The sequence below is a fragment of the Ovis canadensis genome, chromosome 14 (assembly GCF_042477335.2).
Source record: "Ovis canadensis isolate MfBH-ARS-UI-01 breed Bighorn chromosome 14, ARS-UI_OviCan_v2, whole genome shotgun sequence".
NCBI classification, from domain to species: domain Eukaryota; kingdom Metazoa; phylum Chordata; class Mammalia; order Artiodactyla; family Bovidae; genus Ovis; species Ovis canadensis.
This window is the reverse complement of record NC_091258.1, coordinates 27,037,651-27,059,403: the sequence shown is the minus strand read 5'-3', so window position 1 is coordinate 27,059,403 and position 21,753 is coordinate 27,037,651. Positions and strand designations below refer to the sequence as shown.

The 21,753-nt window shown below is 49.9% G+C and overlaps 1 protein-coding gene across 6 annotated transcripts in view; it reads right to left on the bottom strand.

Moving 5' to 3' along the window:
- Positions 1-20,581, bottom strand: part of ZC3H18 (zinc finger CCCH-type containing 18) — a 41,849-nt gene extending 21,268 nt beyond the window's left edge. For 4 of the 6 annotated variants that reach the window (XM_069552635.1, XM_069552638.1, XM_069552637.1 and 1 more), the window contains exons 1-4: positions 20,410-20,581; positions 13,806-14,380; positions 7,576-7,660; positions 6,815-6,883 (exon numbers count right to left, since the gene is read on the bottom strand). In XM_069552635.1, coding sequence (XP_069408736.1) covers positions 6,815-6,883; positions 7,576-7,660; positions 13,806-14,366 — 715 coding nt within the window. In that variant the 5' untranslated portion in view covers positions 14,367-14,380; positions 20,410-20,581. The remainder of the gene's footprint in view (positions 1-6,814; positions 6,884-7,575; positions 7,661-13,805; positions 14,381-20,409) is intronic. The other 2 variants (XM_069552640.1, XM_069552641.1) reach the window with 1 other exon arrangement.
- Between the last annotated feature and the right edge of the window lie 1,172 nt (positions 20,582-21,753).

Below are 21,753 nucleotides of genomic sequence, written 5' to 3'. Positions count from 1 at the left end.
TCAGGGGGGCCTGGCCCCTGTGCACAGCTCAGCTCCCCCTGCTCCACTGGCGACCGGCAAGACACCCAGGCAGCGGGCCGAGGGCAGCCCTGTCCATCCCGAGACCATGCAGGCAGGCCTGGACGGTCTGGGCCGCCCTGCGGGCAGCACCTGAGGGCTCACACAGGACCCTGCCCCCAGTCACCATGAGAGCAGCGCATCTCCCCTAAACAGAGACACCCAGAGCATCCCGGTAGTCAGGGTGGCCCTGCCTCGGGGTTCACGGCTCAGGACATATACACCCGAAGGTGCACTGACAGGGTCGTAATTCTGACTTAAGAGAGCCCCATACTGAAACAGAAATCAACGAGAAGTACGAGTGTGATCAGAATTCTGCCAATTTATGCCAACATGATCTTTACCAGCTCTGTACCTCTGCATTTCTCCTAGCAAGCCACTGCAGGCTATTTCTGGTACTTAAAAAAATGGGTTAGAGAGAAAACATATAGACAACTATAATAAATGGGGTGTTTATACTTTACAACAAAGAACTGAAAGGGTTGACTTTTAGCATTATTCAGCAACAGAACACCAAGATTCAGGAAAACCACTTGACTTTTCAGGACAGAAAAGAAGACTACATTTTAAATTTGTGAGTAATGGTTTTTTTTTAAATTTAATTTTTTAAAAAGGTAATATGTGCGCAAGCTTAAAAAATAAATATGGCATACAACATCTAAGTGGTTTAAGAAACATTTTCAATTGGTTAGTACACAGTTAAATTGTAAGCCATCTTTTAATATATATTCACTTCTAAACACAACATTTCGTTTGAATATTTCTGTCCAAAAAATGTTTTTCCTTATATCATGTAAATTAAAGAGAAATAATCATTTGCTATTTAAGGAAACACTAAATTTTACCTTTTAAACATTACGAGCATTTCAACTTGTATTAAAACCAACATAACAACATATGGCTCCAAATTAAATAAGGAATAATGTATGCTTAAAAAAAATTGCTTCTCTGGGAATGCAAAAATAACCAACTAAGTTTATAATTTCTAAAAGTGTTTGAGATCACATGCAAGGCAGAGACTGGGAAACACACTACAGGGAGTTCAAAACCCCAGAGACTCAGACAGTTTTAAAGAAAAAAGAATATGCAGTCATACATCTAAATAAAGAATTCCAAAATATCTACTTATTCATTGCCTGACTCTCATAAACTCACATCACAGTTCACAGTGCTCATGCAGTTAAAAAATAATTAAAAAACCTGCAAGCACAGAAAAATATTAACAAAGTAAACCACAGCATTTCCATAATATTTAAAATCTAAAATACATATATGGGTAGAGGGTAAATGAATAGGTTATTCTTTGTTCTTTTTGTATTCGAACTTTCAAAACTAAACAAAAACATCACCCTGGACCTACTAACAAAAAAGCTCTTTGGTTCCTCAGGTTTTAAGGGCAGGGAGGAGGAGCCGGTGAATGAGCACAGAGAGGAGTTGAGACTGCCTGTGTCTGGGCCCAGGGCCTCAAGAGAGAAGGAGGCGGCTGCTCCAGGAAGTGTGGGCGGTCGACATACATGCAAGGGCAGGCGTCCGGCGCCTGCAGGTAGGAAGAGTGGCAAGAACAGTGCAATCCCACCAGCCTTTTGAAAAGTGAATTTTCAATTATGCAGAAAGAAGTCTGTAAGGATACACCCTAGCTGTATCGGGATAACTATTTTGACTCTCTGTCAGCACACATTATTTTCATAATTTAAGAAAGCAATTTGTTTGCGGAAAAAATTCTCCAGGAAGTGGAAACAAAAATAGATTTATAGGTTTAAAAACTCTTCTGCTTCTAAATGAAATTTCACTACCAGAAAATTTATGTGGATTGTGAATGCATGATGAAACAGGATTATAGTTCGGTAAGGGGTCTGCACAGACAGGGACAGGAGCCCAAAGGGAACAAGCAGAGGACTTGGCGACAATCCAAGTGATGTGGCCAAAAGGGGGGAAAAAAAAAAAAGACTCAGTGAAGTGGTGGGTGGGAGGGTCACAGGAATACATGTAAATAAAGGTGCCTATCAGTCACACACACACACACACACAAAGCCTGCCTCAGTCTTAGCACACACCAAAGACCCGAACACAGATGACAGAAAGCACGCCACACACAGCAAACCCAGGAGCCCCTGTTGGTTAGAAACACCACCAGACCTTAAAAGTGCTGACTGCTAGTCTGACCAGAGGTAGGGAGGTGCCTCTGCTGGCATTTCTAACCAGCATGGCACCGCACCTGTGGTGCCTCCCACAACAGCGGAGATGATTTTACACTCTCTAACTTCCACACAAAATGCTTTCTTCACACTAGAATTTTAAACAAAGACTTTCTTGTTTATAAATAAGATAGTGGTCTTATTTAGATATTCCTCGGTCCCATTTCCTGTTAATTTGAACAACTCAGAATAACTAATAAAAATAGGGATTGTCAAAATAAGTTTAAAGTGCTTCATGGTTTTTTAAAAAAATATTTCTTGAAAAGAAAACAGAATATATAAAAATCTAATAAGGAAAAACCCAAGTTCTACAAATGCTTCCTCTAAAAGGCATAAAACTCAAAGAACCCAAACTTAATGTAAGAACCCAGAAGTCAGCGTGCCCCTCTTCACAGAACTGTGACAGAGACAGACAAGCAGGTCATCTGTGCTGAGCTGCTTCGACTTCTTCAGGAATAGTCATTATTCACTATGGTAGTTGAAAGAATAAAAATAGTTTCTGGGCTGCTTTTTTTATAAATGACAGACTTGAAACCAGTGGTTTGTGTAACTTTTTGGTCTCAGGATCCCAGAGTCCCCATAATGATTGTATGTATTGATATTAAAACTGAGAAAATTTAAAGACATAAAATATAACTTCCGTAATTTCTGTTAACAATATTTGTTAACATAAAGGTTTTATGAACATATTTTGAGAAGACTTAGCTTGCTCTGGGGGTGGCTAGAAAACTTAGCCTGCTGAGGGGAGGAGGTGTAGCCGCTGGGAGACCCTGAGGCCACTCCAGACTCTGCGTGCCCTGCGAGGCTTTGGCCAGGAACTCCCCCACCCCTGCCACTGAACTTCTCTGACTCCTGGGTGTTGAACTGTGAATGGCTTTCTACCCAGGTATGATTTTGTGACATCACACAACAGTCGCTTGGAAAAGTCATCAAATCCTGCAAAGCTGTCAAGTTTCCTAACACTGATTTTTCACTTGAGAGCTTGACCTTAGCAGCAGCCACTGTCCTGGCCTTCTGGGTGTCCTGGAGGCGACAGGACTGGGCTCATGGCCACACCCGGCATGCGTTCCCTGGAGGCACCCCTCACGCTTCATGGGCAGCGAAGGAGCTCCGTGAGTGCTTCAGTTTTGTTAGAAAAGCAAAAACGCACACACTGACGGGTTGTGGTGGGGCAAAGGAAATATTCTACACCTGGACTTTGGTGCTGGCATTAAACTGGACACTTAAAGCAGGTGGATTTTATGGCAGGGCAAGTATACCTCGATAAAGTTATTTACGAAAAGACCTAAACTCAAACTAATCCCGGACGTCGTTTCACAGCATGTGCAGCAGGTGGCCCCTACCAAGTGGTGCACTCAGTCTCACTAAGGCACTGACTTCAGGGGCCCCTAGGTTGCAAGAACATACCTGGAGACCTCCTGCCTTAAACACCAGAGGATGCAGGGATTAAAAAATGGGCAGAAAGCACTTCCCCAAAGAAGATTCACAAATGGCCAAAAAGCACTTGAAGAGATGCTCCACATCACTAATCAGAGGGGAATGCAAATCAGAACCCAGGGGAGACAACCCCCACACCCATGACGACACTCACTATTGCAAAACCAGAAAACGGGCGTCAACAAGGAGAGAGCTTAAACCCCAGGCGATGTGGTGGGATGTGAAACGGTACAGGCACGTGGACAACAGTAGGGCAGTTTATAAAACTTTAAAGACATAACTGCCACACGGCCAGGCCATCCCACTTCCGGGGGCATACTCAAAAGACTGGAGAGGAGGGTGTCAAAGAGACGTCTGCACACCCATGTGCCAGCAGCATTATCACAACAGGTCCAACAAGGAAGCAACCAAGGTGCCCACCGATGGGCCCTGGGTTAGCACAACGTGATCCACCCCCACCATGGACTGTTACTCCATCTTGAAGAGGGAGGCGATCCCGACACTGCTACAGCGCAGTGAACCTTGAGGACACTGTGCTGAGTGAAATGGGCCCACCACAAAAGGACGAGACTGCACTTCTGTGAGGCACACGGGGTACTCAACTTCACGGGGACAAGGTGGGCAGAGGCCGAGGGCCGGGAGCCCGTGTCTAACGCAGACAGTTGCAGGTTCCCATAATGAAAGGAGCTCTGGAGGCCCATGGTGGTGATGGCCACAATGAACGCCAACGAAATGGACACATAAAAACAGTTAAGGTAGTAAATTTTATGTTGTGTTTTTTACCACAATTTTAACAAGAGGAAGAAAGTCGGGGGTGGGGGTGGGCACAGGAAGGAGCAGACACAGGAGACTTGGTCTGCAGAACAGGCTGGGTGCTGCTGCTGCTGCTGCTGCTAAGTTGCTTCAGTTGTATCCGACCCTGTGCGACCCCACAGACGGCAGCCCACCAGGCTCCCCCATCCCTGGGATTCTCTATTGACAGCCAAGTAATCAGAGACCCAGGAGCAGGACAATTTACAGAAAACACTATTTATGCCTGTGGACACAACTTCATGTTTTGATGACTCAACCTAAATAGTTGAGACAATATACCATAAACAAAGTACTGGTGCTTTAAAATGTTTCAACTTGTATTCCTATGTACATTGGTGTTGTCATTGGTTACAAATATCAATGTGTCCATCTGGGCAACTTAACAATCTGCAGATCACAACTTGTAATAGCAATATAGCTAACAAACACTGTTTTAGTATTTTCAAATTAAGATATAATTCACATACTATAAAATACCTCTATTTAAAGGGCACCATTCAGTGGGTTTTCGTATGTTCACAAAGTTGTGCAACCATTGCTACTACATAATTCTAGGACATTCCACCTCCCAAAATGAAACCCTGTACTCAATGGCTGCCCCTCCTGCTCTGGCCTGGACAATAACCAGCCCATTTTCTGTCTCTATGGATCTGTCCACCCTGGACAGTTCCCATAAGCGGAATCGTACAATCTGGGCTGTTAGTGACCGGCAGGGTCCTCGGGTTCATCCATATTGCTTTTATGATTCCCTGGTATGGATGGACCACATCCTGTTTATCCCTTCATGAGCTGATGGGCACTGGAGCTGTTTCTACCTTCTGCCTGTTGTGCTATGCTGCTATGAACATTTGTGTACAGGTCTCCATGCGACTCAGGACACACCCAGGAGGGGAGCGGCTGGCTCAGACGCAGCCCTCTCCATCACACACTCTATGAGCGCCAGGCTGCGCCCAGGGTATAAGGTTCTGTTTCTCCACATCTTCACCAGACACAGCAAACTTCATTTTATTTTACAGTGACTCTTGCTATTGGAGAGAATCGAAAAGCATTCATCTCAACTTATAATCTTTTAAACTGCATACAAGCAAAAATGTTTACACCCCAAATCTTTCTCTTATCTAAGGAAAGTCAAGAGGTATGTCTCAAAACATCCAAAGAAGTATCTATTATATTATTCTGTAGAATGAATAGAATATTTGGGGAAGGGTAACTATAAATTAAAAAGTATATTTCTGAAACAAGTTACTGAATGTGCCCAATTAAACTGCAAAAAATGCTGCTTACCAGTAGCTTCTGACTTCTCTACCAAGAAAGGCCTGACACTTGGGGCGGGGGGTGTTACTCCCTGAAACCCCATCCAGGCACTCAGTGGGATCTGAGGCCCCTCCCCTCCTGTACTGTGACCCACCTCCCCCACCGAAGACGTCCTTGGAGAGGGCACCCCCTCCAGTACCCTCCGATGCTCCTCTGTGTACGGCCACCAGCTTCGCTTTGTAGTGTGTGTGCTTCTGGAGCTAAATTCTGGCAAGTCCTTCAGCAGTGAGATACCAAGCACCTGACCAGAGCTTCTGTGCCCTCAAAGGTGCATGCGGCAGCCTCCTGCCCTGCTCCCACGGGGCCTCCGGCAGGTCCTGGCCATGGGCAGACTTCTAATCACAGTGTCTGTGCACAGTGCTAACTGGAAGCGACTGCAGAACATGTGTGTGCCTGTGCGTGTTGGGCTCCGTGGGCTCCACTGATTTACTCCAGAAGTTCCAGAGACAGACTGAGGTCTTTATGGCAAGGAAGTCTTTGGCTTAAGTTTAAGTTTTCTGAAATATTGACACTTCAAATACCACAGGCTTTGAGAAGCTGTAAGCATTTACTTTCTAGAAGGTGCTGCGTACTCATCTGCATCCTTAGGGCGGCTATGCTCCCATCTAGGGAATGGCGCACGTGGCCGCACAGCGGGGCCACCCCGCGGCAGCAGCGAGCAGCACAGAAACAGCACAGCCAAGAGGGCATGCCCGAGGACGCGATGACCAGGGCCCCGAGCGCTCCCAGGCGCTTGCATCCTTGGTTACCTCGGTATGAGGGACGGGCTCCTTCGAGGCCACCGCAGGACGGGGCTCCACCGCCACCCCCCGCCCCACCCCGCCCCCTGTGCAGGCAGCACGTGGTCCCTGGGAGCCCGTCACAGCCACGTCCTGCCCTCAGAGCCTCCCCCTACCCCTGGCGTCATGGCAGGATTCTGGATCCAGAAGAAAGGAGTCTGGCCTCCGGAGCAGGGGGACTGTGCGGTACTAGAGAGACGAATATCATATATTTTGTACCTTTAACCTGGCCTCTGAATGGTATGGAATTTGATATTGGTGGAGGAGTGGACAATGGTGTCACAACATCTGGAAAAGAAGTACAGGAAGCTCTCGTGAACGTTAGGCTGCACAGGTGGGCTGGGTCAGTGCGCGAGGCATCTAGGGTCACAGCAAGCCTGGGCCGGAGAAGACCTTCCTCCGGTGCAAGAGGCCGCTCCCTCACAGACACGCCGGATGGCGCTGTGCTGGAGCAGCCCCGACACACACATCCTGGGCTTGAGAGCCCCTTGTCACACCTTCTCTGTCACAGCCACTCAACTCACTCCATCCGCTTTGCAGGAAGGAGGAGCCTTGCTGCCTTCAGAGGCCGACCCTTCTACAGGCTCCATTCCAGCCTCTGACACCTGGAAACAAGTGGGAACTCTCCTTACAGAGTTGGGAGATGTCACAGCTGGCAGCTGGGGCACGTGGCCTTAGAAAAAGGACCACTCAGACGAGGAGTGATGCTGTCTACAGTGGAGACACGGGTCTATGCTGGGCGGATGGGCTGGAGCCCAGGGCGAAACAAGTGGGCTGGCTGCCCTCTGAGCAAGGCATGAGAGTGACCAGGAAAGGCCCACGGCTGAGCGCAAGGCTCTGCCACTGCCACCACCACAGACGGCCACCTCGGCCCCGAGAACAGCCCTGCCCAGGCTCAGGGCTGAACCACCACCTCTGTCCTGGGAATAGCCGAAGTCACACCAACGGGCCACACAGAGGCCCCTCACGCAGACAATTACCTTTCATGAAGAATCGGCAGGTGGGACGAGGTCTCACCTTCCTGTCACTGGGGTCCTTCACCTCACCCTCCTCCAGGTCATCGTCCTGAAACAGAGACAGTGTCACTTGAAGAGAGGCTCATCTGAATGAGGCTGACGAGGCAGGAGGGACACCTACCAACGCGTACGGCACTCCCTAAACCAGAGAGGGTACGGCCACGCGCCTCACGCAGCCACGTTCATGCACACTCCCAAACCTGAGCTTCCTTCTCATTGGGCATCGGGGATGATCAAAGCTCACCCACAGACTATAGCGTCACAGAGAACACCAAGAAGCAACATCCTGTGATGTACGTGATGTGCGACACAGGCCAGGCTGTCATCACAGTTCTCTTAACTAGCAATTCTGGGCAGGAAATTGCCACACTGCAGGTTTTTAATATTTTTTACACTTAAACTTTATAGGACAAAATATTCTGTGTCCTTTATTTTTTTTGTTTTTTCTTTTTTTTTTAATATTTAATTATTTATTTGGCTGCACCAGATCTTAGTTGCAGCATGTGGGATCTAGTTCCCTGACCAGGGACTGAACTTGGGGCTCCCTGCTTTGGGAGCACAGAGTCTTAGCCACTGGGCCACCAGGGAAGTCCCTATTTTGTGTCCTTTAAACTAGGCACTTTCTCTAATTTACAAGTCTAAGGCTGAGGAGGAGGGAATTTAGGCGACTCAGGTCACTGAACAGATCCACTTCAGCTTAGACCTGGGCCTTCTCTTCCTGTTCTGGCCCAGAGTTCCTAACCTTGGTTTTATAATGCAGGAGGGTTTCAAGACCACAGTCGGGGTGGGTCTCTCCTCCAGGGATTTCAGAGAGCAACTTGGACCACTGCTCTGCACCCTCCCCAGCCCCCTAGCTGTGCCTCTGAGCTGAAACCCCAGCCCAGGATGGCCCCTAGCCGGAGCAGGGATCCAGCTCCCTGTTGATGTAGTTAAGATGCTAAGTCCAGGATAGAGCCCCACCTGGTCTGCAGGCCCAGGCCCGTTTCAGAGCGCCCTCGTGTGGTCAACACAAGGGACCCACAAGCAGGGCAGAGGCCTGGGAGACTCTCCTCTCATCTCCTGCAGCACTGCCCTCGTCCAAACGACTGCCTGTCCCACTCAGCCTAAGGACTGCTTCTGGATGGGCACCCACAACCGTGACCCTCCGCACGCTCCCCACAGCTCTGTGACCGCAGTGAGTCCGGCCTGACCATGTTCTCACCTCTCCTCCTCGGTGGGTAACACACAGCCCCCACCCCCAGCCACAGCCCCAGCTGCCGCAGCTACTGACCCGACGGCGCCATCCGCTTTTCATCTGCTGCTGCTCCAAGCGCAGCGTCGGATTTACAGTAAACACTTTTCATTGAATGAGGAAAACACTGGAGACAAACCCCGGACTTAAGGTGACTTATTCCAAAGCTTAGATAGTTGTATAATTTCTGCCTTAAAAACACCAAGTTATTAAGAAGTATTTTGCAAAAAAAAAAAAAAAAAAAGAACAGGGCTGAGAGCTATCTCTCTTAAGAGAGCCAGCAGAATGATTTCTTTTAGAGAAAGTAACAAGTTTTTTTAAAGGTCCTGAGAATTTATTCATCTAATAACTGAAAGTTTGTACTCTGTGATCAACATCACCCCCTGGTCCCCCCAGCCCCGTCTCCCAGCCCTGTCCTCCTCCTGCTTTCCTCAGGCACGGGGTCCTACACTACCACGTCATGTGCTATCTGTCACGGGTCATACAGATGCTCACATTGGAGCTGAGAGCAGATTCTGTTTGTTCTCATTAGAAAAACAAAACTCTTTTGAGAGGTCAGACCTCATTCAACTCTTCTGTTCTGTTTGAAAATCGATGCACAGGAATTGAAATGATGAGCACAGAACAACTGCTTTTAAAAAACCAAGATTCACAGCCAGCGCACTCGATCAGGTTAGAGATCTGTTTCTGCAGAGATGTTACTCTCGATATTCACAAGAGCAATCGAGAGCCAGCCGCCCAGCTCAGCCACTTCTCAGACGCCAGACAGATGAAAGCATCAGTAAATCACCCAGCAGGAGAATATTCTCAATCGTCAACTAACCGTTCATTTAGCACAATGGCCTTTCAAGTGACAAACACAAGGAGTTCTGAGATCTTATAAAGGGTTTCAAGCAAATACAACTCAAGAAGGATGTCTCTAAAGCCAGCCCCCCAGTGCTCCCAGCACCAGGTCAGGGCTGTAACTGGCAGGAATTCCAGCGGGTGGCCCCTGATCCTGTGACCTAGAGTGGAGCCAGTAGAGAGCAGGTGTCCCCAGAAGCAAACTGGTGGGTCTATAAACAGCTAAAAGGGCACCAACAACTAACTCAGGGAGCTTGCGCCAGGCCCCCCTAGTTTACAAATCCAGGGATAGCCCAGCAGCATGTTCTTGGGGTGAGCATACATGGGGCACAGGGCATGGGGTGGCCTGGGTTCTCCTGCTGCTACCAAGACCGTGGACTTGACCCCCAGGCCCCAGCCCTGCCCTCCTCCCCACCTTTCCAGCACCCAGAGCTCCCACCCGGGCCTCAGGGGACACACGTGGTGGGCGCTCAGCATTGTAACAAGAAAAACCCCTCAGAGGCAACACGTCAAATGTGAGCAAAGGGAGCACCGGTGACATCTACCTTCTCCTTTGTGTGGGTTATTTTCCTTAAAACCACAAAGCCAGGGTATGACCTGAGCAACAAAAATAACTCATTTCCAACCCAGCATCTCCCCGGCCACAGCAGATAAGGAAGCAGATGGAAGCATGTGCCCCAAAGCAGAGGCCCAGGGGCCACCAGGCCAACCAGGGGTTCCTTGAACCCACGATTCTGCATAGTGAGGTAGCAGTTCAGGTCTATAACCCTGCATGCACACCCTTCGGGGCCAGAGATGATGTTCTGGTTTCCCAATGGTGATGGGGTGTGGAGCAGCGCCTGTGAGGGGACCCAGGACCTGTGCACGAAGCAATAAACACAAACCACAAACAGGTTCCAGCATGTTGGGCGCTGGCTGGAAGGCAGCCTTCCTACCCCAGAGCTTCTGGGCTGCTCGGCTAAGCAAGCACAGTGGTCCAGCCCCGACTAGCCAAGCAGAGGGAGGTGGGAGGCCTGATTGAATCCCTTGGGGCCAGGCCTCCGCGGCTTCTCCGCCTCCCACCAGAGGGCAGTGCTGCGAATGCCCCAGATTTCTAAGCCCCTAAATCCTTTGGTACAAGATGCTGTGTGTCCAGACATGAAAGGAGCAGGCAGATGCGAGCCTGAGAAAAGACAAAGCCCGTATGCAAAGAAAAGGCTTCAGAGCTGTATTCATCCCTGGCTGGGCCAGGAGCCATCACTTCTGCCTGAGCAGCAGTGTGGACAGTCCACTCAGGGTGCAGGCCCTGTCCCACCGTCTCCGAGCAGCCACCCTACCAGTGCAACAGTCACTGACCAAAGCCAGGAAGGAACAGAATACTCCGCCCCTTCCCAAGTGGATGGCACACACCAGGTGCCAAAGTTTTGTTAACCAGATGACATGCGAGACATAAAAACAGAACCAAGTCAAAAAGCGGAGGAGACGATGGAAGGGCCAAAGATGGAAGGACTGGAGTCTGCAAAGGCAAGTCACAGACCCTGGAGGGAGGAGGCTCTGTGCAGGACCACACAAGGCACACACGGCCGCTCGTGCCATTCGGCTGTCTGAGCTGCCAGCACAGGTGAGACCACTGACTAAGTCAAGTTCACCCATGCTTCAGCTGTCACTTGGCGGGGACCCTCGGCCCCCTCCACAAATAAGCTAGATGCTATAAATAGCTGGCCCACAATCATGTTTGCAAAATCCCCTCCCACTGCAGCAGGGAAGTGGCACTTCCAGAAGGGCACTGGTATCTGAAGGTAGCTCACCAAAATACGTACAAGTCATTCAAGGCCTGAGTTATAAACCACGTGGTTCAAACAGAAGAATGTCAAAGGTTCGTTGTACAAACTGATGTCACTACCAAGGAAACCACCAAGAAAGTGGAAAAGCTGGGGAGAGGGAGCTTACTCCTGCCAAACGAACTGACCTGTCCCAGTGACCCAAAGCCTACAAAGGAAAAAAGCAGGTCAGTGTACCCCAACAGAGAAAAGCACTTCTCAGTTCAAAGAAGGGTAAATCACTTGTGTTCTTGGAGGTGAGGGTGCTAAAGAGCAACAAGAACACACACACTGACGACCCAGTCAGTTCAGACTGTGGAATCACAGCAAAAGCACCAAGCTTGACACACCAGAAAGGGGCAGAGCCCACAGAAGGCGTAACATCTAAGCAGGTGATCAAAGAATGGGGAGGAGCCTGGAATGCAGGCAGCTGGGCACACGTGAACCAGAGGGGCTCCCATGAGGGCCTGAGTCTCCATTCATAGGGCGAGCCCTGTCCAGGCCTGCCTGTCTGGAGGGGCGACAGGCTCTGCTCTGCCTGGTCACGCCCCTGCGTGTCACAACGAGCCCAGCACACTGCGGGGCCCGTGGGGGTGCCTGTGGACGGACACGCCACCCTGTGGCTGAATGAAGCGGGGCCTGGGCCCAGGGGGGCTCTGGGGCCCTCTTTAGAGGCCAGACAGGTACAAGTCAAATAAACAACCATCTAGGGTCAAGTGGGCAAGAAAGTCAACCTGGATGTCTACTTCTCACGTTGTTTCTGAAGAAATCAGCTATCTCCAAACAACAGGTGTTTTCCTGGGCCAGCTCAGGTCAACGCCATGTCCTAGGCCACGACATCTAACTCAGTGCAGGTGGGAGAGCCCCCAGGACCTGTGGGGAGATATCTGACTGCATGCGAGCATGGAAAGGCTGAGAAGTCGATGAACTTGCCCTACGGACCATTCACAGCTGAAGCAAGAAGAGCTTGCACCTCGTCCTTTCTTAAAGGGGGAGGACTGCCCAGACCCGCTGGCCGCACGTCCCGTCACTAACAGCCCCATGTCCTACGGGCAGGACACTGACTCAGCTTTTCTTTTTGTAAACTGAGAGACCAAACTAATGGGCAACCTCAATCAATGATTTCGTCTTCTGCCCCAAATGTCATCCAAACTGATTAACTGGAGTCTCATGGCATCTCTTTTGCCTCTGGCAACCCTCTGGTTGAGAATTTTCCAAATTGCAAGGGAAGCTCAGATGGCAGAACCTAAGAATGCTCACAGACAATGTCCCGACAACACCTTTGTAAGTACACTAACAAGCAGTGGCTACTGGCTTAGGAGACCATCTGCTACGCTTAGTTGCGAGAAGACAAAAGATCTAAGCTTGTAACTGCACACATGAGCTTGTAATGCCCCACAAAGTTCTGTTCTCATGAAGTTCGAGAAGCAGTACCAGGCACAACCATGGCCCCAAGATGCGGCATACGTACTAGCTGCCAGAGAAGCCAGCGTGTCAGGGAAATCCAACTCACACACTTAACCAACAACCCCCTCCTTCGGCGATCCAGAGCATTTCTGGGAGCTATTCCTCATACCCCTCCCCTCAGTGCCTCTCCCATGAGCAGAATCCCCTTCCTGGGATATTAAAACTCCAGGTCCTGTCAATCTGCTCTGTCTGTCTCTCCCCTCCTTTGAGTAAAAGCATTTATCAGCAGGACTTCAGATTCTTCCCTCCCCAAAATTCAACCTCTTAAAAGATGGCGAAGGAAGTTCTTGCATCAGGATTATCTATCATAAATCCCAACTGCCCACAACTAAGACAATTATTACCAGATACCTTCTCCTTAACCTGAAAGGCCAGATTAATAAAGTTAAAAGAATGTGATGGTCAAAAGTCAAAGTGCTCTGACACACAATCCCATTTTCTGCAGTCCCAAGGAGACACTTCCAAGGAAGCTTGGCCTAGAGAAGACCCTCAGCAGAAGACAAAGAGAAAAATGGCCAAAATAATGGACAAAACTGGAAGGAAGTTTCCTCAGTCTCGAGAATGTAACAGGAATTGAAATCCACAATGGTTCTAGTTGAACACTAACTCAAATAGTACTTAAAGACAGAAAAAAAAAAAAAAGGCACAAAATGCTTAAAAAAAAAAAATCCAAAGTTTTAACACAATCCAACCAACAGCACCAGACAGATGAGTGAGGGTCTGTGGAACTTCTGCCAGCTGCCGACTCCAGGCCAGGCTAGTCTCCATGCCTTCAGTGCCCCCTCAGCACCAGGGCAACGGCCCCAGCGCCAGCCCCCCAACCCCTCCTCAGGGCGCCCACCGCGCCTACTCACATCAATCTCCCCGTCGTCGATCTCCCCGTCATCATCCTCTTTCCTCTTCTCCTTGGCAGCCTCCGGGGGCTCCTTGTCCTCCACGGTGCGGACCCCCGCCTTCCCCTCCTCCCCAGGAGCCCCCTCTCCACGCTCATCATCATCCTCAGGCCCGGCCTTCTCAGCGTCGTCCTCCTGCGCGCCAGGGGCCGGCTCCTCGGGCACCTCCTCATCGTAATCTAGCTCGTGCTCATCCAGGTCCCTGGTGACCGACGAGGCCTCGTCCCTCAGGTCGCTGGCACGGTCCCCCTCGGCTCGCGGGGGGCTGGCAGGGCCCCTGCTCAGCTCCTGAGCCTCAGAGTCCCGGTCGTCCTCGTCGGAGCGACTCTCCTCGTCCTCCTGGCTCAGTCCTGGGGCCACGCTCTCCTCATCCTCCAAGTCGGAAGCCCTCCCACCCGCCGCGTCCAGATCCTGCTCAGACCCGCTTTCCCTCAGGATGTCATCGTCCGAGAGCCCCTGCTGCTCTTCTTCTTCGTCCTCTGCAGAGCGAGGGTCCCGGTCAGGGCTCTCGGCCACATCCATCAGTACCCACGGTTCTGCAAAAGAAAGAGAACACACTCAGAGCATCCAGCAGAAGGGCCAGTCAGTCTCGTGTGGGTCTCCTGGCCCCAGGAGGGCTCGGACCTGTGGCTGCCCGGCTCCTCCACATCCCAGCGGCACCAGGCACCACAGCCCAGGCCTCCATGGGGCCAGGCTGGGCTCACTGAGCTGGGCATCGGGAGCTCCACACTGGGAGCCACCGGGTGCCAAGAGCCCCAGCATGCCCCCCTCCTCCCAGGGCAACCCAAGCTTATCTTGAGCAGGAAGATGGGCACCATAAACAACAGCTTTTTGGGCTCTTAAAGTAATTTCTTTTGAAATTCAGGAGGATGTGCATTAGGAACAAGGTGACAACACACCTGACCACTGTCTGGAGCCCCCCACAGGGTCTGGAACACAAACCCGACTGCCTCGGACAGTCCCCAGGACGCAGGCTGTCTCTGCTCCTGCCTAGGTCTCTCCAGGGCTAGGCCTGTGACTGCCAAGTCACAATCACTGGGGGTGATCCTTAAACTGAAGGTCCTTCTGGAGCCACCAAGGGACGCCAGAAGGCCTCCATGCACCCTGATTCTCAAGAAGTACCTTTCCAGGATGGGCATGCTGCAGGAAACAACTCTGGCAGAAAATCATATGTGTTTCAGTAGTTTCAAATATAAAAACACTGTCATCCTAGAAGATTTCTTTTCTATTTTTACTAACTAGATTTAATTATAAACTGACTATTTCCTGGTTTTCCCACCCTAATGTGCAAAGACAAAAAATTGTCCCATTTGTTCTAAACACAGGCTGCATAAGCTGGGGTGAGACAGTGTATGTGTGTGCGTGTGCGTGTGCGAAATCAACACCAAATAGCCAACCAACACCACACAGCCTACACGCGAACACTGACCGTCCACCAGGCCAGGGGTCACCATCAAGCTGGTGTGCAAGAGCAGGAACAGCGAAAGGTTTAATGTTCACCTGAGTCTTCAAGACTTTTTATTAAAAACAATGTATGCCACAGTCATGTTACATGGTACCTTGATGAAACCTGAAAACACACATACCCGTATTTGTATAATTATATAAAGTTATTTATGCATTCATATATAACCAAAGTTTTAAAATATATCTTTTAAATGTACACCTTCAAAAGGAGAATGTGTGTTTAAAGATGCGCATATCAAGAACTGGTATCTGAACTCATAGTTAAAAAATTTTTTTTGCTGATAACGCACATTATTAAAATTCAGCAAACATAAGGACAAATCACTTAAAATTCATCACTTTATAAATAGTCAGCAGTGAAAGGAATTTACAAACCAATCCATTTAAAGTCACTTAAAAGTAGACAGCTTGGAAAACGATTCCCTTTGCGGCCTTCTAACAACACTGTCCAGAGGCAGGCCTGCTGAAGGAATTATTAACATTAAAAAGTCAGTCCTAAAGCGCTGTATTTTGCTGCCTCCCTGCACAGGGCAGAGCTTGTCACCACATACATCCCTCTTGCTAGAAGAGCAAGACCAGGGCGACTGGCAAGGTGAGAAAGCTACCAAGACAGGGCCCACATCCTCACCTCCTCCAGACACAGCATTGGGCATACGGCAACCAGTCGGGGGCCAGTGGCAAAGCAGCAGCCTCCAGCCCCACCTTAGCTGATATCAATGAAATGTATGAGATTTTCCTTGGTATACAATGTCCTATGCCTACCCTAGCATAGCTTTTACTACACTGTGCGTAAGAAACCTCTCCATAGAGAGGCAGGGACTTTCACTCCCCAGTTGCTCAGGCTGGCCCCCAGGACCCTGAAGGCAGGCAGTCATATACAACTGGTCACTAAGCCTCAGACAAATTCCGACTGTCACATAGTACAGTCTAACGGCAACCTCGGGAACCAAGTTGCCTCTGAAATTAATCAGCTAGTAACCAAAATTAAGTGTCCTCTTAAACTAGCTTAAAATCTACACAACTGCTACTTGAGCCTTGCAACATACTATCCTGTTCACTGTTCCTGGCACCAAGGCTGCTTGCCAGTAACATGATAACAGTCCCTTCCTGGGGCCCAGGTACCAAAAGGTTCCATTGTCATGATTGGTCCAACCAAATTGCTTTGTGCATTTTGGTAAACTTGGATTTAAATCCTAGGGTAAGAAATGGAAGAAAAAGAGCCCCTAGCTTCAGATATACAAACTCAAGCAAGTGGACCACGTCTTTCTGGGACATGGGGATCAGTGTGGGCCTCTGAATCAGAACCCGAATCCTCGCTCCACTGCCTGCCGGCCTTAGGGTCCTGAACAAATTACGTAAACTTGCCAGACGCCAGTTTCTTTATCTGAAATATGGGGAAACAGCATCCACTCTAAAGTCACTGCAGCAGCGAGATGAGACAAAGCTGATGGCTTCCAACACCCGTGTCCCACTCCCCACGAGACTGCCCAGGGGCCAGTCACCCAACACATACCAGAGAACGCACTCAGCACGATCACGTCTTCACAACAACTCTGCAGCAAAATCAACAGCCACCCTACCTGCGGCGAGACTACTGCTCTGCCAGGCACTGGATCTAGTCTCTTACATCGACCTTTCAGACAAACGTTACCCCTCACAGAGAAGGAAACTGAGTCACCTGGCCACTGAGTGCAGTCCAAGCTGGAGTCTCTACTCTGCTGCCCAATCCTGGAGCCAGCCCGATGCAGAACATGAGCTCCTGCTACCTGCCCTGGGACTAACTGCCACACACCACCATTGTTCTACAGGAAAACAGGACCTGAGCGCCAAATGACTCCACAAATTCTGTTCTGGAATACAGCCCTCACACTGACCGGGGACTTCCACTGACCCAAGAGATTTGTCTGTTGTTCTCTTCTCCCTTCTCAAGTTTTGTGCTGATCCATCTGGCTTCCTGTCCGAGCCCTTCTAGAACCCAAAAGACGGCTTTTTACAGACATGGAAAAGTTACTATATGGTCCATACAGACTATTAGGTAAAAAATAGTGATGATCATACAGAAATCGAACTTGTGACACCACTTATTTTAAATGTGTCTCAAGTTTGAAACTTCCAGGCACTTAAAACTAACGGTAAACCTAACAAAAGAAATCCCCCAAAGGTGCACACTTGTATACCAATACCACAGGAAACGCTGCCTCAAACTAAAATCCCAAGGCTGCTGGATGGTGTATGGAAAGAAGTCCTCACAGAGCCTGAATGCGCCCCCCCAGTTTGTACTATGGAAATCACTTCACCCTCCTCCCCAAGCACAGAGCTATCTTCCCTCCTCTAAAGAGCTATTTTTAGCAAAAGGCCCTTTGTGCACCTGCTTCAATCCAGGTGGACAAGTGCTATCAGCCTTCCACTGGCGGCAGGGCGGGGAAGGGCACAGATGGCTTTGAGAATCTGAGGAAGGGGATGGCTCTTCTCCCTAGAAAAACCTGGACATAAGCAATTTATCTCCCATTTCTGGGAGTTCAAAACCTCCCTAGACTGAGAACCACTGCCCTGAGTATGTTGTGTAGTATTCTACCATATGCCCACACTCACCACGCTATACTGCCATTATCGGTTTGCAAAGTCTGTTGGGAGACATCCCCCCCATGAAGGGCGTGAGTGGAAGGACTCAGACTCTCCTCGGTCCTCTGAACTCAGCAAATGCTACCACACAACTTACTGTCTGAACCTGGGGGCACTGCTGACAACTACCACAGGCACGAGTCACAGCCTTCCTAGGCACACCAGGACACACAGTCACCCGCAGGCGGCCCTGACACTCTCCTGGGGAAAGAGACTCACTTTTTCTCTCCCTGTGGAATCTCCTGGGATTTTACAATCTGAGGCTACATCCAGGTGAACAGCTTGCAGAGGAAAACATACCAAAGAACTGACTTATCAGAAGCACCCCGAGTGACATCTTGTTGGGCAGGAGGGGACTACCGCTAGGGGTCAGAATGCAGTTTGTGTTTTAGGCCCACTCTGGGAGAGTTAACTGGTTCTCTGGGCATCAGTGTCCTATTCCAAGATTAATTCAACTTGGCAATTATGTGAGTAAGTGCTATGCGTCAGGAGCCAGGAAAACATGTGGTCTACTGAGTGTACACAGTGAAACACAGGGTCCTCTGGGCACGTCTTCACAACTCCCAGGCTCACAACACTTACTTAGTGTGTTCTTCTCACACAATCACCCTATCGTCAGGCATTCTTGGCAAAGTTTATAACTCTTTAGGCCTTTGATTCACAAGATAGTGAAACTGCCTGGAAAAGAGAGTAACAGTGTCCATCACTGTGTCTCCACAGCGCAGTACACTAGCAGATGGAAATTTACAGATGCTTGTCAAATAAATCACAGAGTCTCCTTGGGTTGTAAATTACCTGTTGCATGCCAGAAAGAAACTTGAAATAAGTGTCTACTTTTTAGAAGACTGTTCTGGAACTGAGACAGAGTGGTGCTGCCTCCTTTTCCAGAGGTCATTCTGGAAGGCTGCACCCCGACTCCAAGGGCACTGCTAAAATACAGAACATTTGGGAACTTTTCTGAGAGAACTTTAGAACATGCAATACAATCCCCGGGCACTCTCAGTGGCAGCAAATCTTCCCTCCCTCAAGGTGGGTCAGCAGAAAGCCATTCAAAGCCTGGTCTGGTTAAGTGAGGTGAGTTCCCAAGCCAGGTAAGACGATTTCGGGTCAAACATGTGGTGTGACTGTTGATTTTTCTCCTATGGCTTGCATATTTACTACCTAAACAGGACTTCTAAAGAGATTCTGGCAAAAAAGCACCAATGAAATACAAGTCTAACCTTCCAGGACAACAATTTTTAATAGAGCTGTCCCTATCTGAATGCCCAAGTTCTGGTACATCTGGTTAAAATTCATGTTCATAACTTCATAGCTTTACAATATCCAAAAGAAGGATGTCAAGACTGGGGATAGACATCATCCCCAAACAGACTAAGCCTGAACCAAACGACTTCTCAGGGAGGAAGCACTCACCTTGAGATGATCTGTGAAAAAGGAAAACACCTCCTTTGCTCTCTGGAATGGTCTCATAAAACTATCTTACCCACCAAAAACTGGAGAGAAATTCTAGCCTCCAGGACATTTGTGACTGGTTTCCAGAGCTGGGTGGGTTCCACACTTGTGCTCAGATTGTAACATCATCAGGCAACAATGCCCCTGCCTGGGAAGCAGGAATTGGCCTGGGTCCAGCTTCACCCTGAGAATCCCAACCTCTGCTCTGGGACAGGACCACTCCACAGGCGACACGAAGGAGAAAGGATGAAAGCCACTGCTATGCCCCTAAACGCACTTTTCTTCCATTCTCCCCAAACGGATCTAAAGACTGACCTGCTCTCACAGATGTAGAGCTGAACAGCTCATATAATATGATCAACCACTCTATCCAGCAAACTCAGCTGTCATAAAGTATTCAGGAAAACTTAAGTTTTAGCAGGAGTAAGGCGGGAAGTTTTTAAGTCTTAGGTTCTCCCAGCAATGACCCGGCATCCTATGGGCTTTCAACCAAAGGGGCACAGGGAAGTTTATTCCAGAGTGGCGTGCGTCTTGGGGCACAGCCAATAGATCCAACCTGTGCCGCCCGGGAAGTCGAGGGAGCAAGTTCCAGGAGGATCCAGAGAGCTCAAAGCTCCCAAAGAGCCTATTCTCAGTCCGGAGGGCGAACTTGCGTGCCTCCTTCCGCACCCCCATCTTTGTGGGCGGAAAGCAGTGCCACGCGAATGTCCCGGAAGAGAAATGACAGCTTCGGGAGACCAACCCCACGACGGAGTGCGGAGGCAGCCGCCAGGCGCTCGAGCTTAGAGGGATTCAGGACCCCCGGCCAGTTCGTCCGGACCGAACCTGGGATCGTGCCTAGCTCAGCGTCCTCTTCCCGGGGCCCGAGAGTCACGCTTCGGCCGGGGGCAGCCTGGAGTGCTCCCCGGAGGCAGAGGCGGCGAGGCTCCGGGCCTCGGCTCAGTGCCGCCGCCACGCTCCTTGCCCGGCCGCCTCGGCCTCTTTCTCCCGCCGGCCAGGCCTCCCAGCCACCACCACCACTTACCTCAGCTCGAGGGCAGAGAGGGGGCCACGGCTTCGCAGGGGTCGGGACGGCGCGGAGAAGGCGTCTTTCGGCCCTTCCGCTGCTCCCAGGCTCCGGCTTCAGGCACGACGCGGGCGGAACAAACGGGCTCCACTAGCCGCGGGGGCCGGCCATTGTGCGACGTCATCAGGCCGCGACGGTTATCTGCGGGCCGGCGGGCTTCCCTCGCTCGCCACGCCCCCCACCTGCTTCCTTCCGGCCTCCGCGCCCCCGCCCCCGTGCGGCCCCGCCCCCTCGGGGCGCGCCCGCCCGAGTCATGGCGCAGGCGCGGCCGGGGCCCCGACCCTAGGGCGGGTCTCAGAGCGCGCGCACCGCCCATCGAGGTGCGAGGAAGGATGTCCGCGGCGCGTGGTCACGTGAAGTACTGGCGCAGGTTCCCGCCTAGCCGTCCGCTGTTCCCGCTGTACCCGACCAGACATAGCTGGGTCCCGCGACGTCACGGCTCAGCGCTTACCTTCTCCAGTCCTGCTGAAGAGCCCCCGGCCTAAAGTTAATCCTTTTCGGGAAATGAGTTTAAATAACAAAACTTAGACCTTTTACATTGCTTACTAGGGACTACATAGCTCCCTCTGTTAAAATATCAGTTCAACACAAAATTAATCATTTTCGAAAACCTGAGTGTAAATGTCAAAGTTTAAACGTTTTAGAAACTATTTCTGTGGTACTAAATAGCTCTTGCTTTATAAAATATAATCAGTCCAACACAAAATTTAATCATTTTTTGATACTGAGTTTAAATGTCAAAGCTTAAAAGTTTTAAGCTAATCCTCATGCGGTTAAAAAGTATCAACAGGTCCAAGATCTAATCACTTAGATGCTAAACCTATCAAGTCTAATTGATATTGCAGCCTCTCCCTAGAGTGGAAATTTAAACCCATTAGTCTGCAACCCAACAGTCTGATCAGCACTAGGGAGATGACCTGTATATGACCCCTCCCCTTCCTAAAGTAAGGCACCCTTGTAGGAGCAACCTACCCTCTTAGCTTCCTTTTCCCACCCTCTGTGCCCATAAAAACCCAGTTCTCCCCAGTCAGTCTCTCCCATCAGGAAGTTTCCATAAGCCTCTTATCCTTATCCCTCAGAGGGCAAACAGGATGAAAACCACAAACACAGAAAACTAACCAAACTGATCAAATGGACCACAGCCTTGTCTAATGCAATGAAACTATGAGCCATGCTGTGTAGGGCCACCCAAGATGTACGGGTCGTGGTGGAGAGCTCTGATAAAACATGGTCCACTGGAGAAGGCAATGGCAAGCAACTTCAGAGTTCTTGCCTTGAGAACCCCATGAACAGTATGAAAAG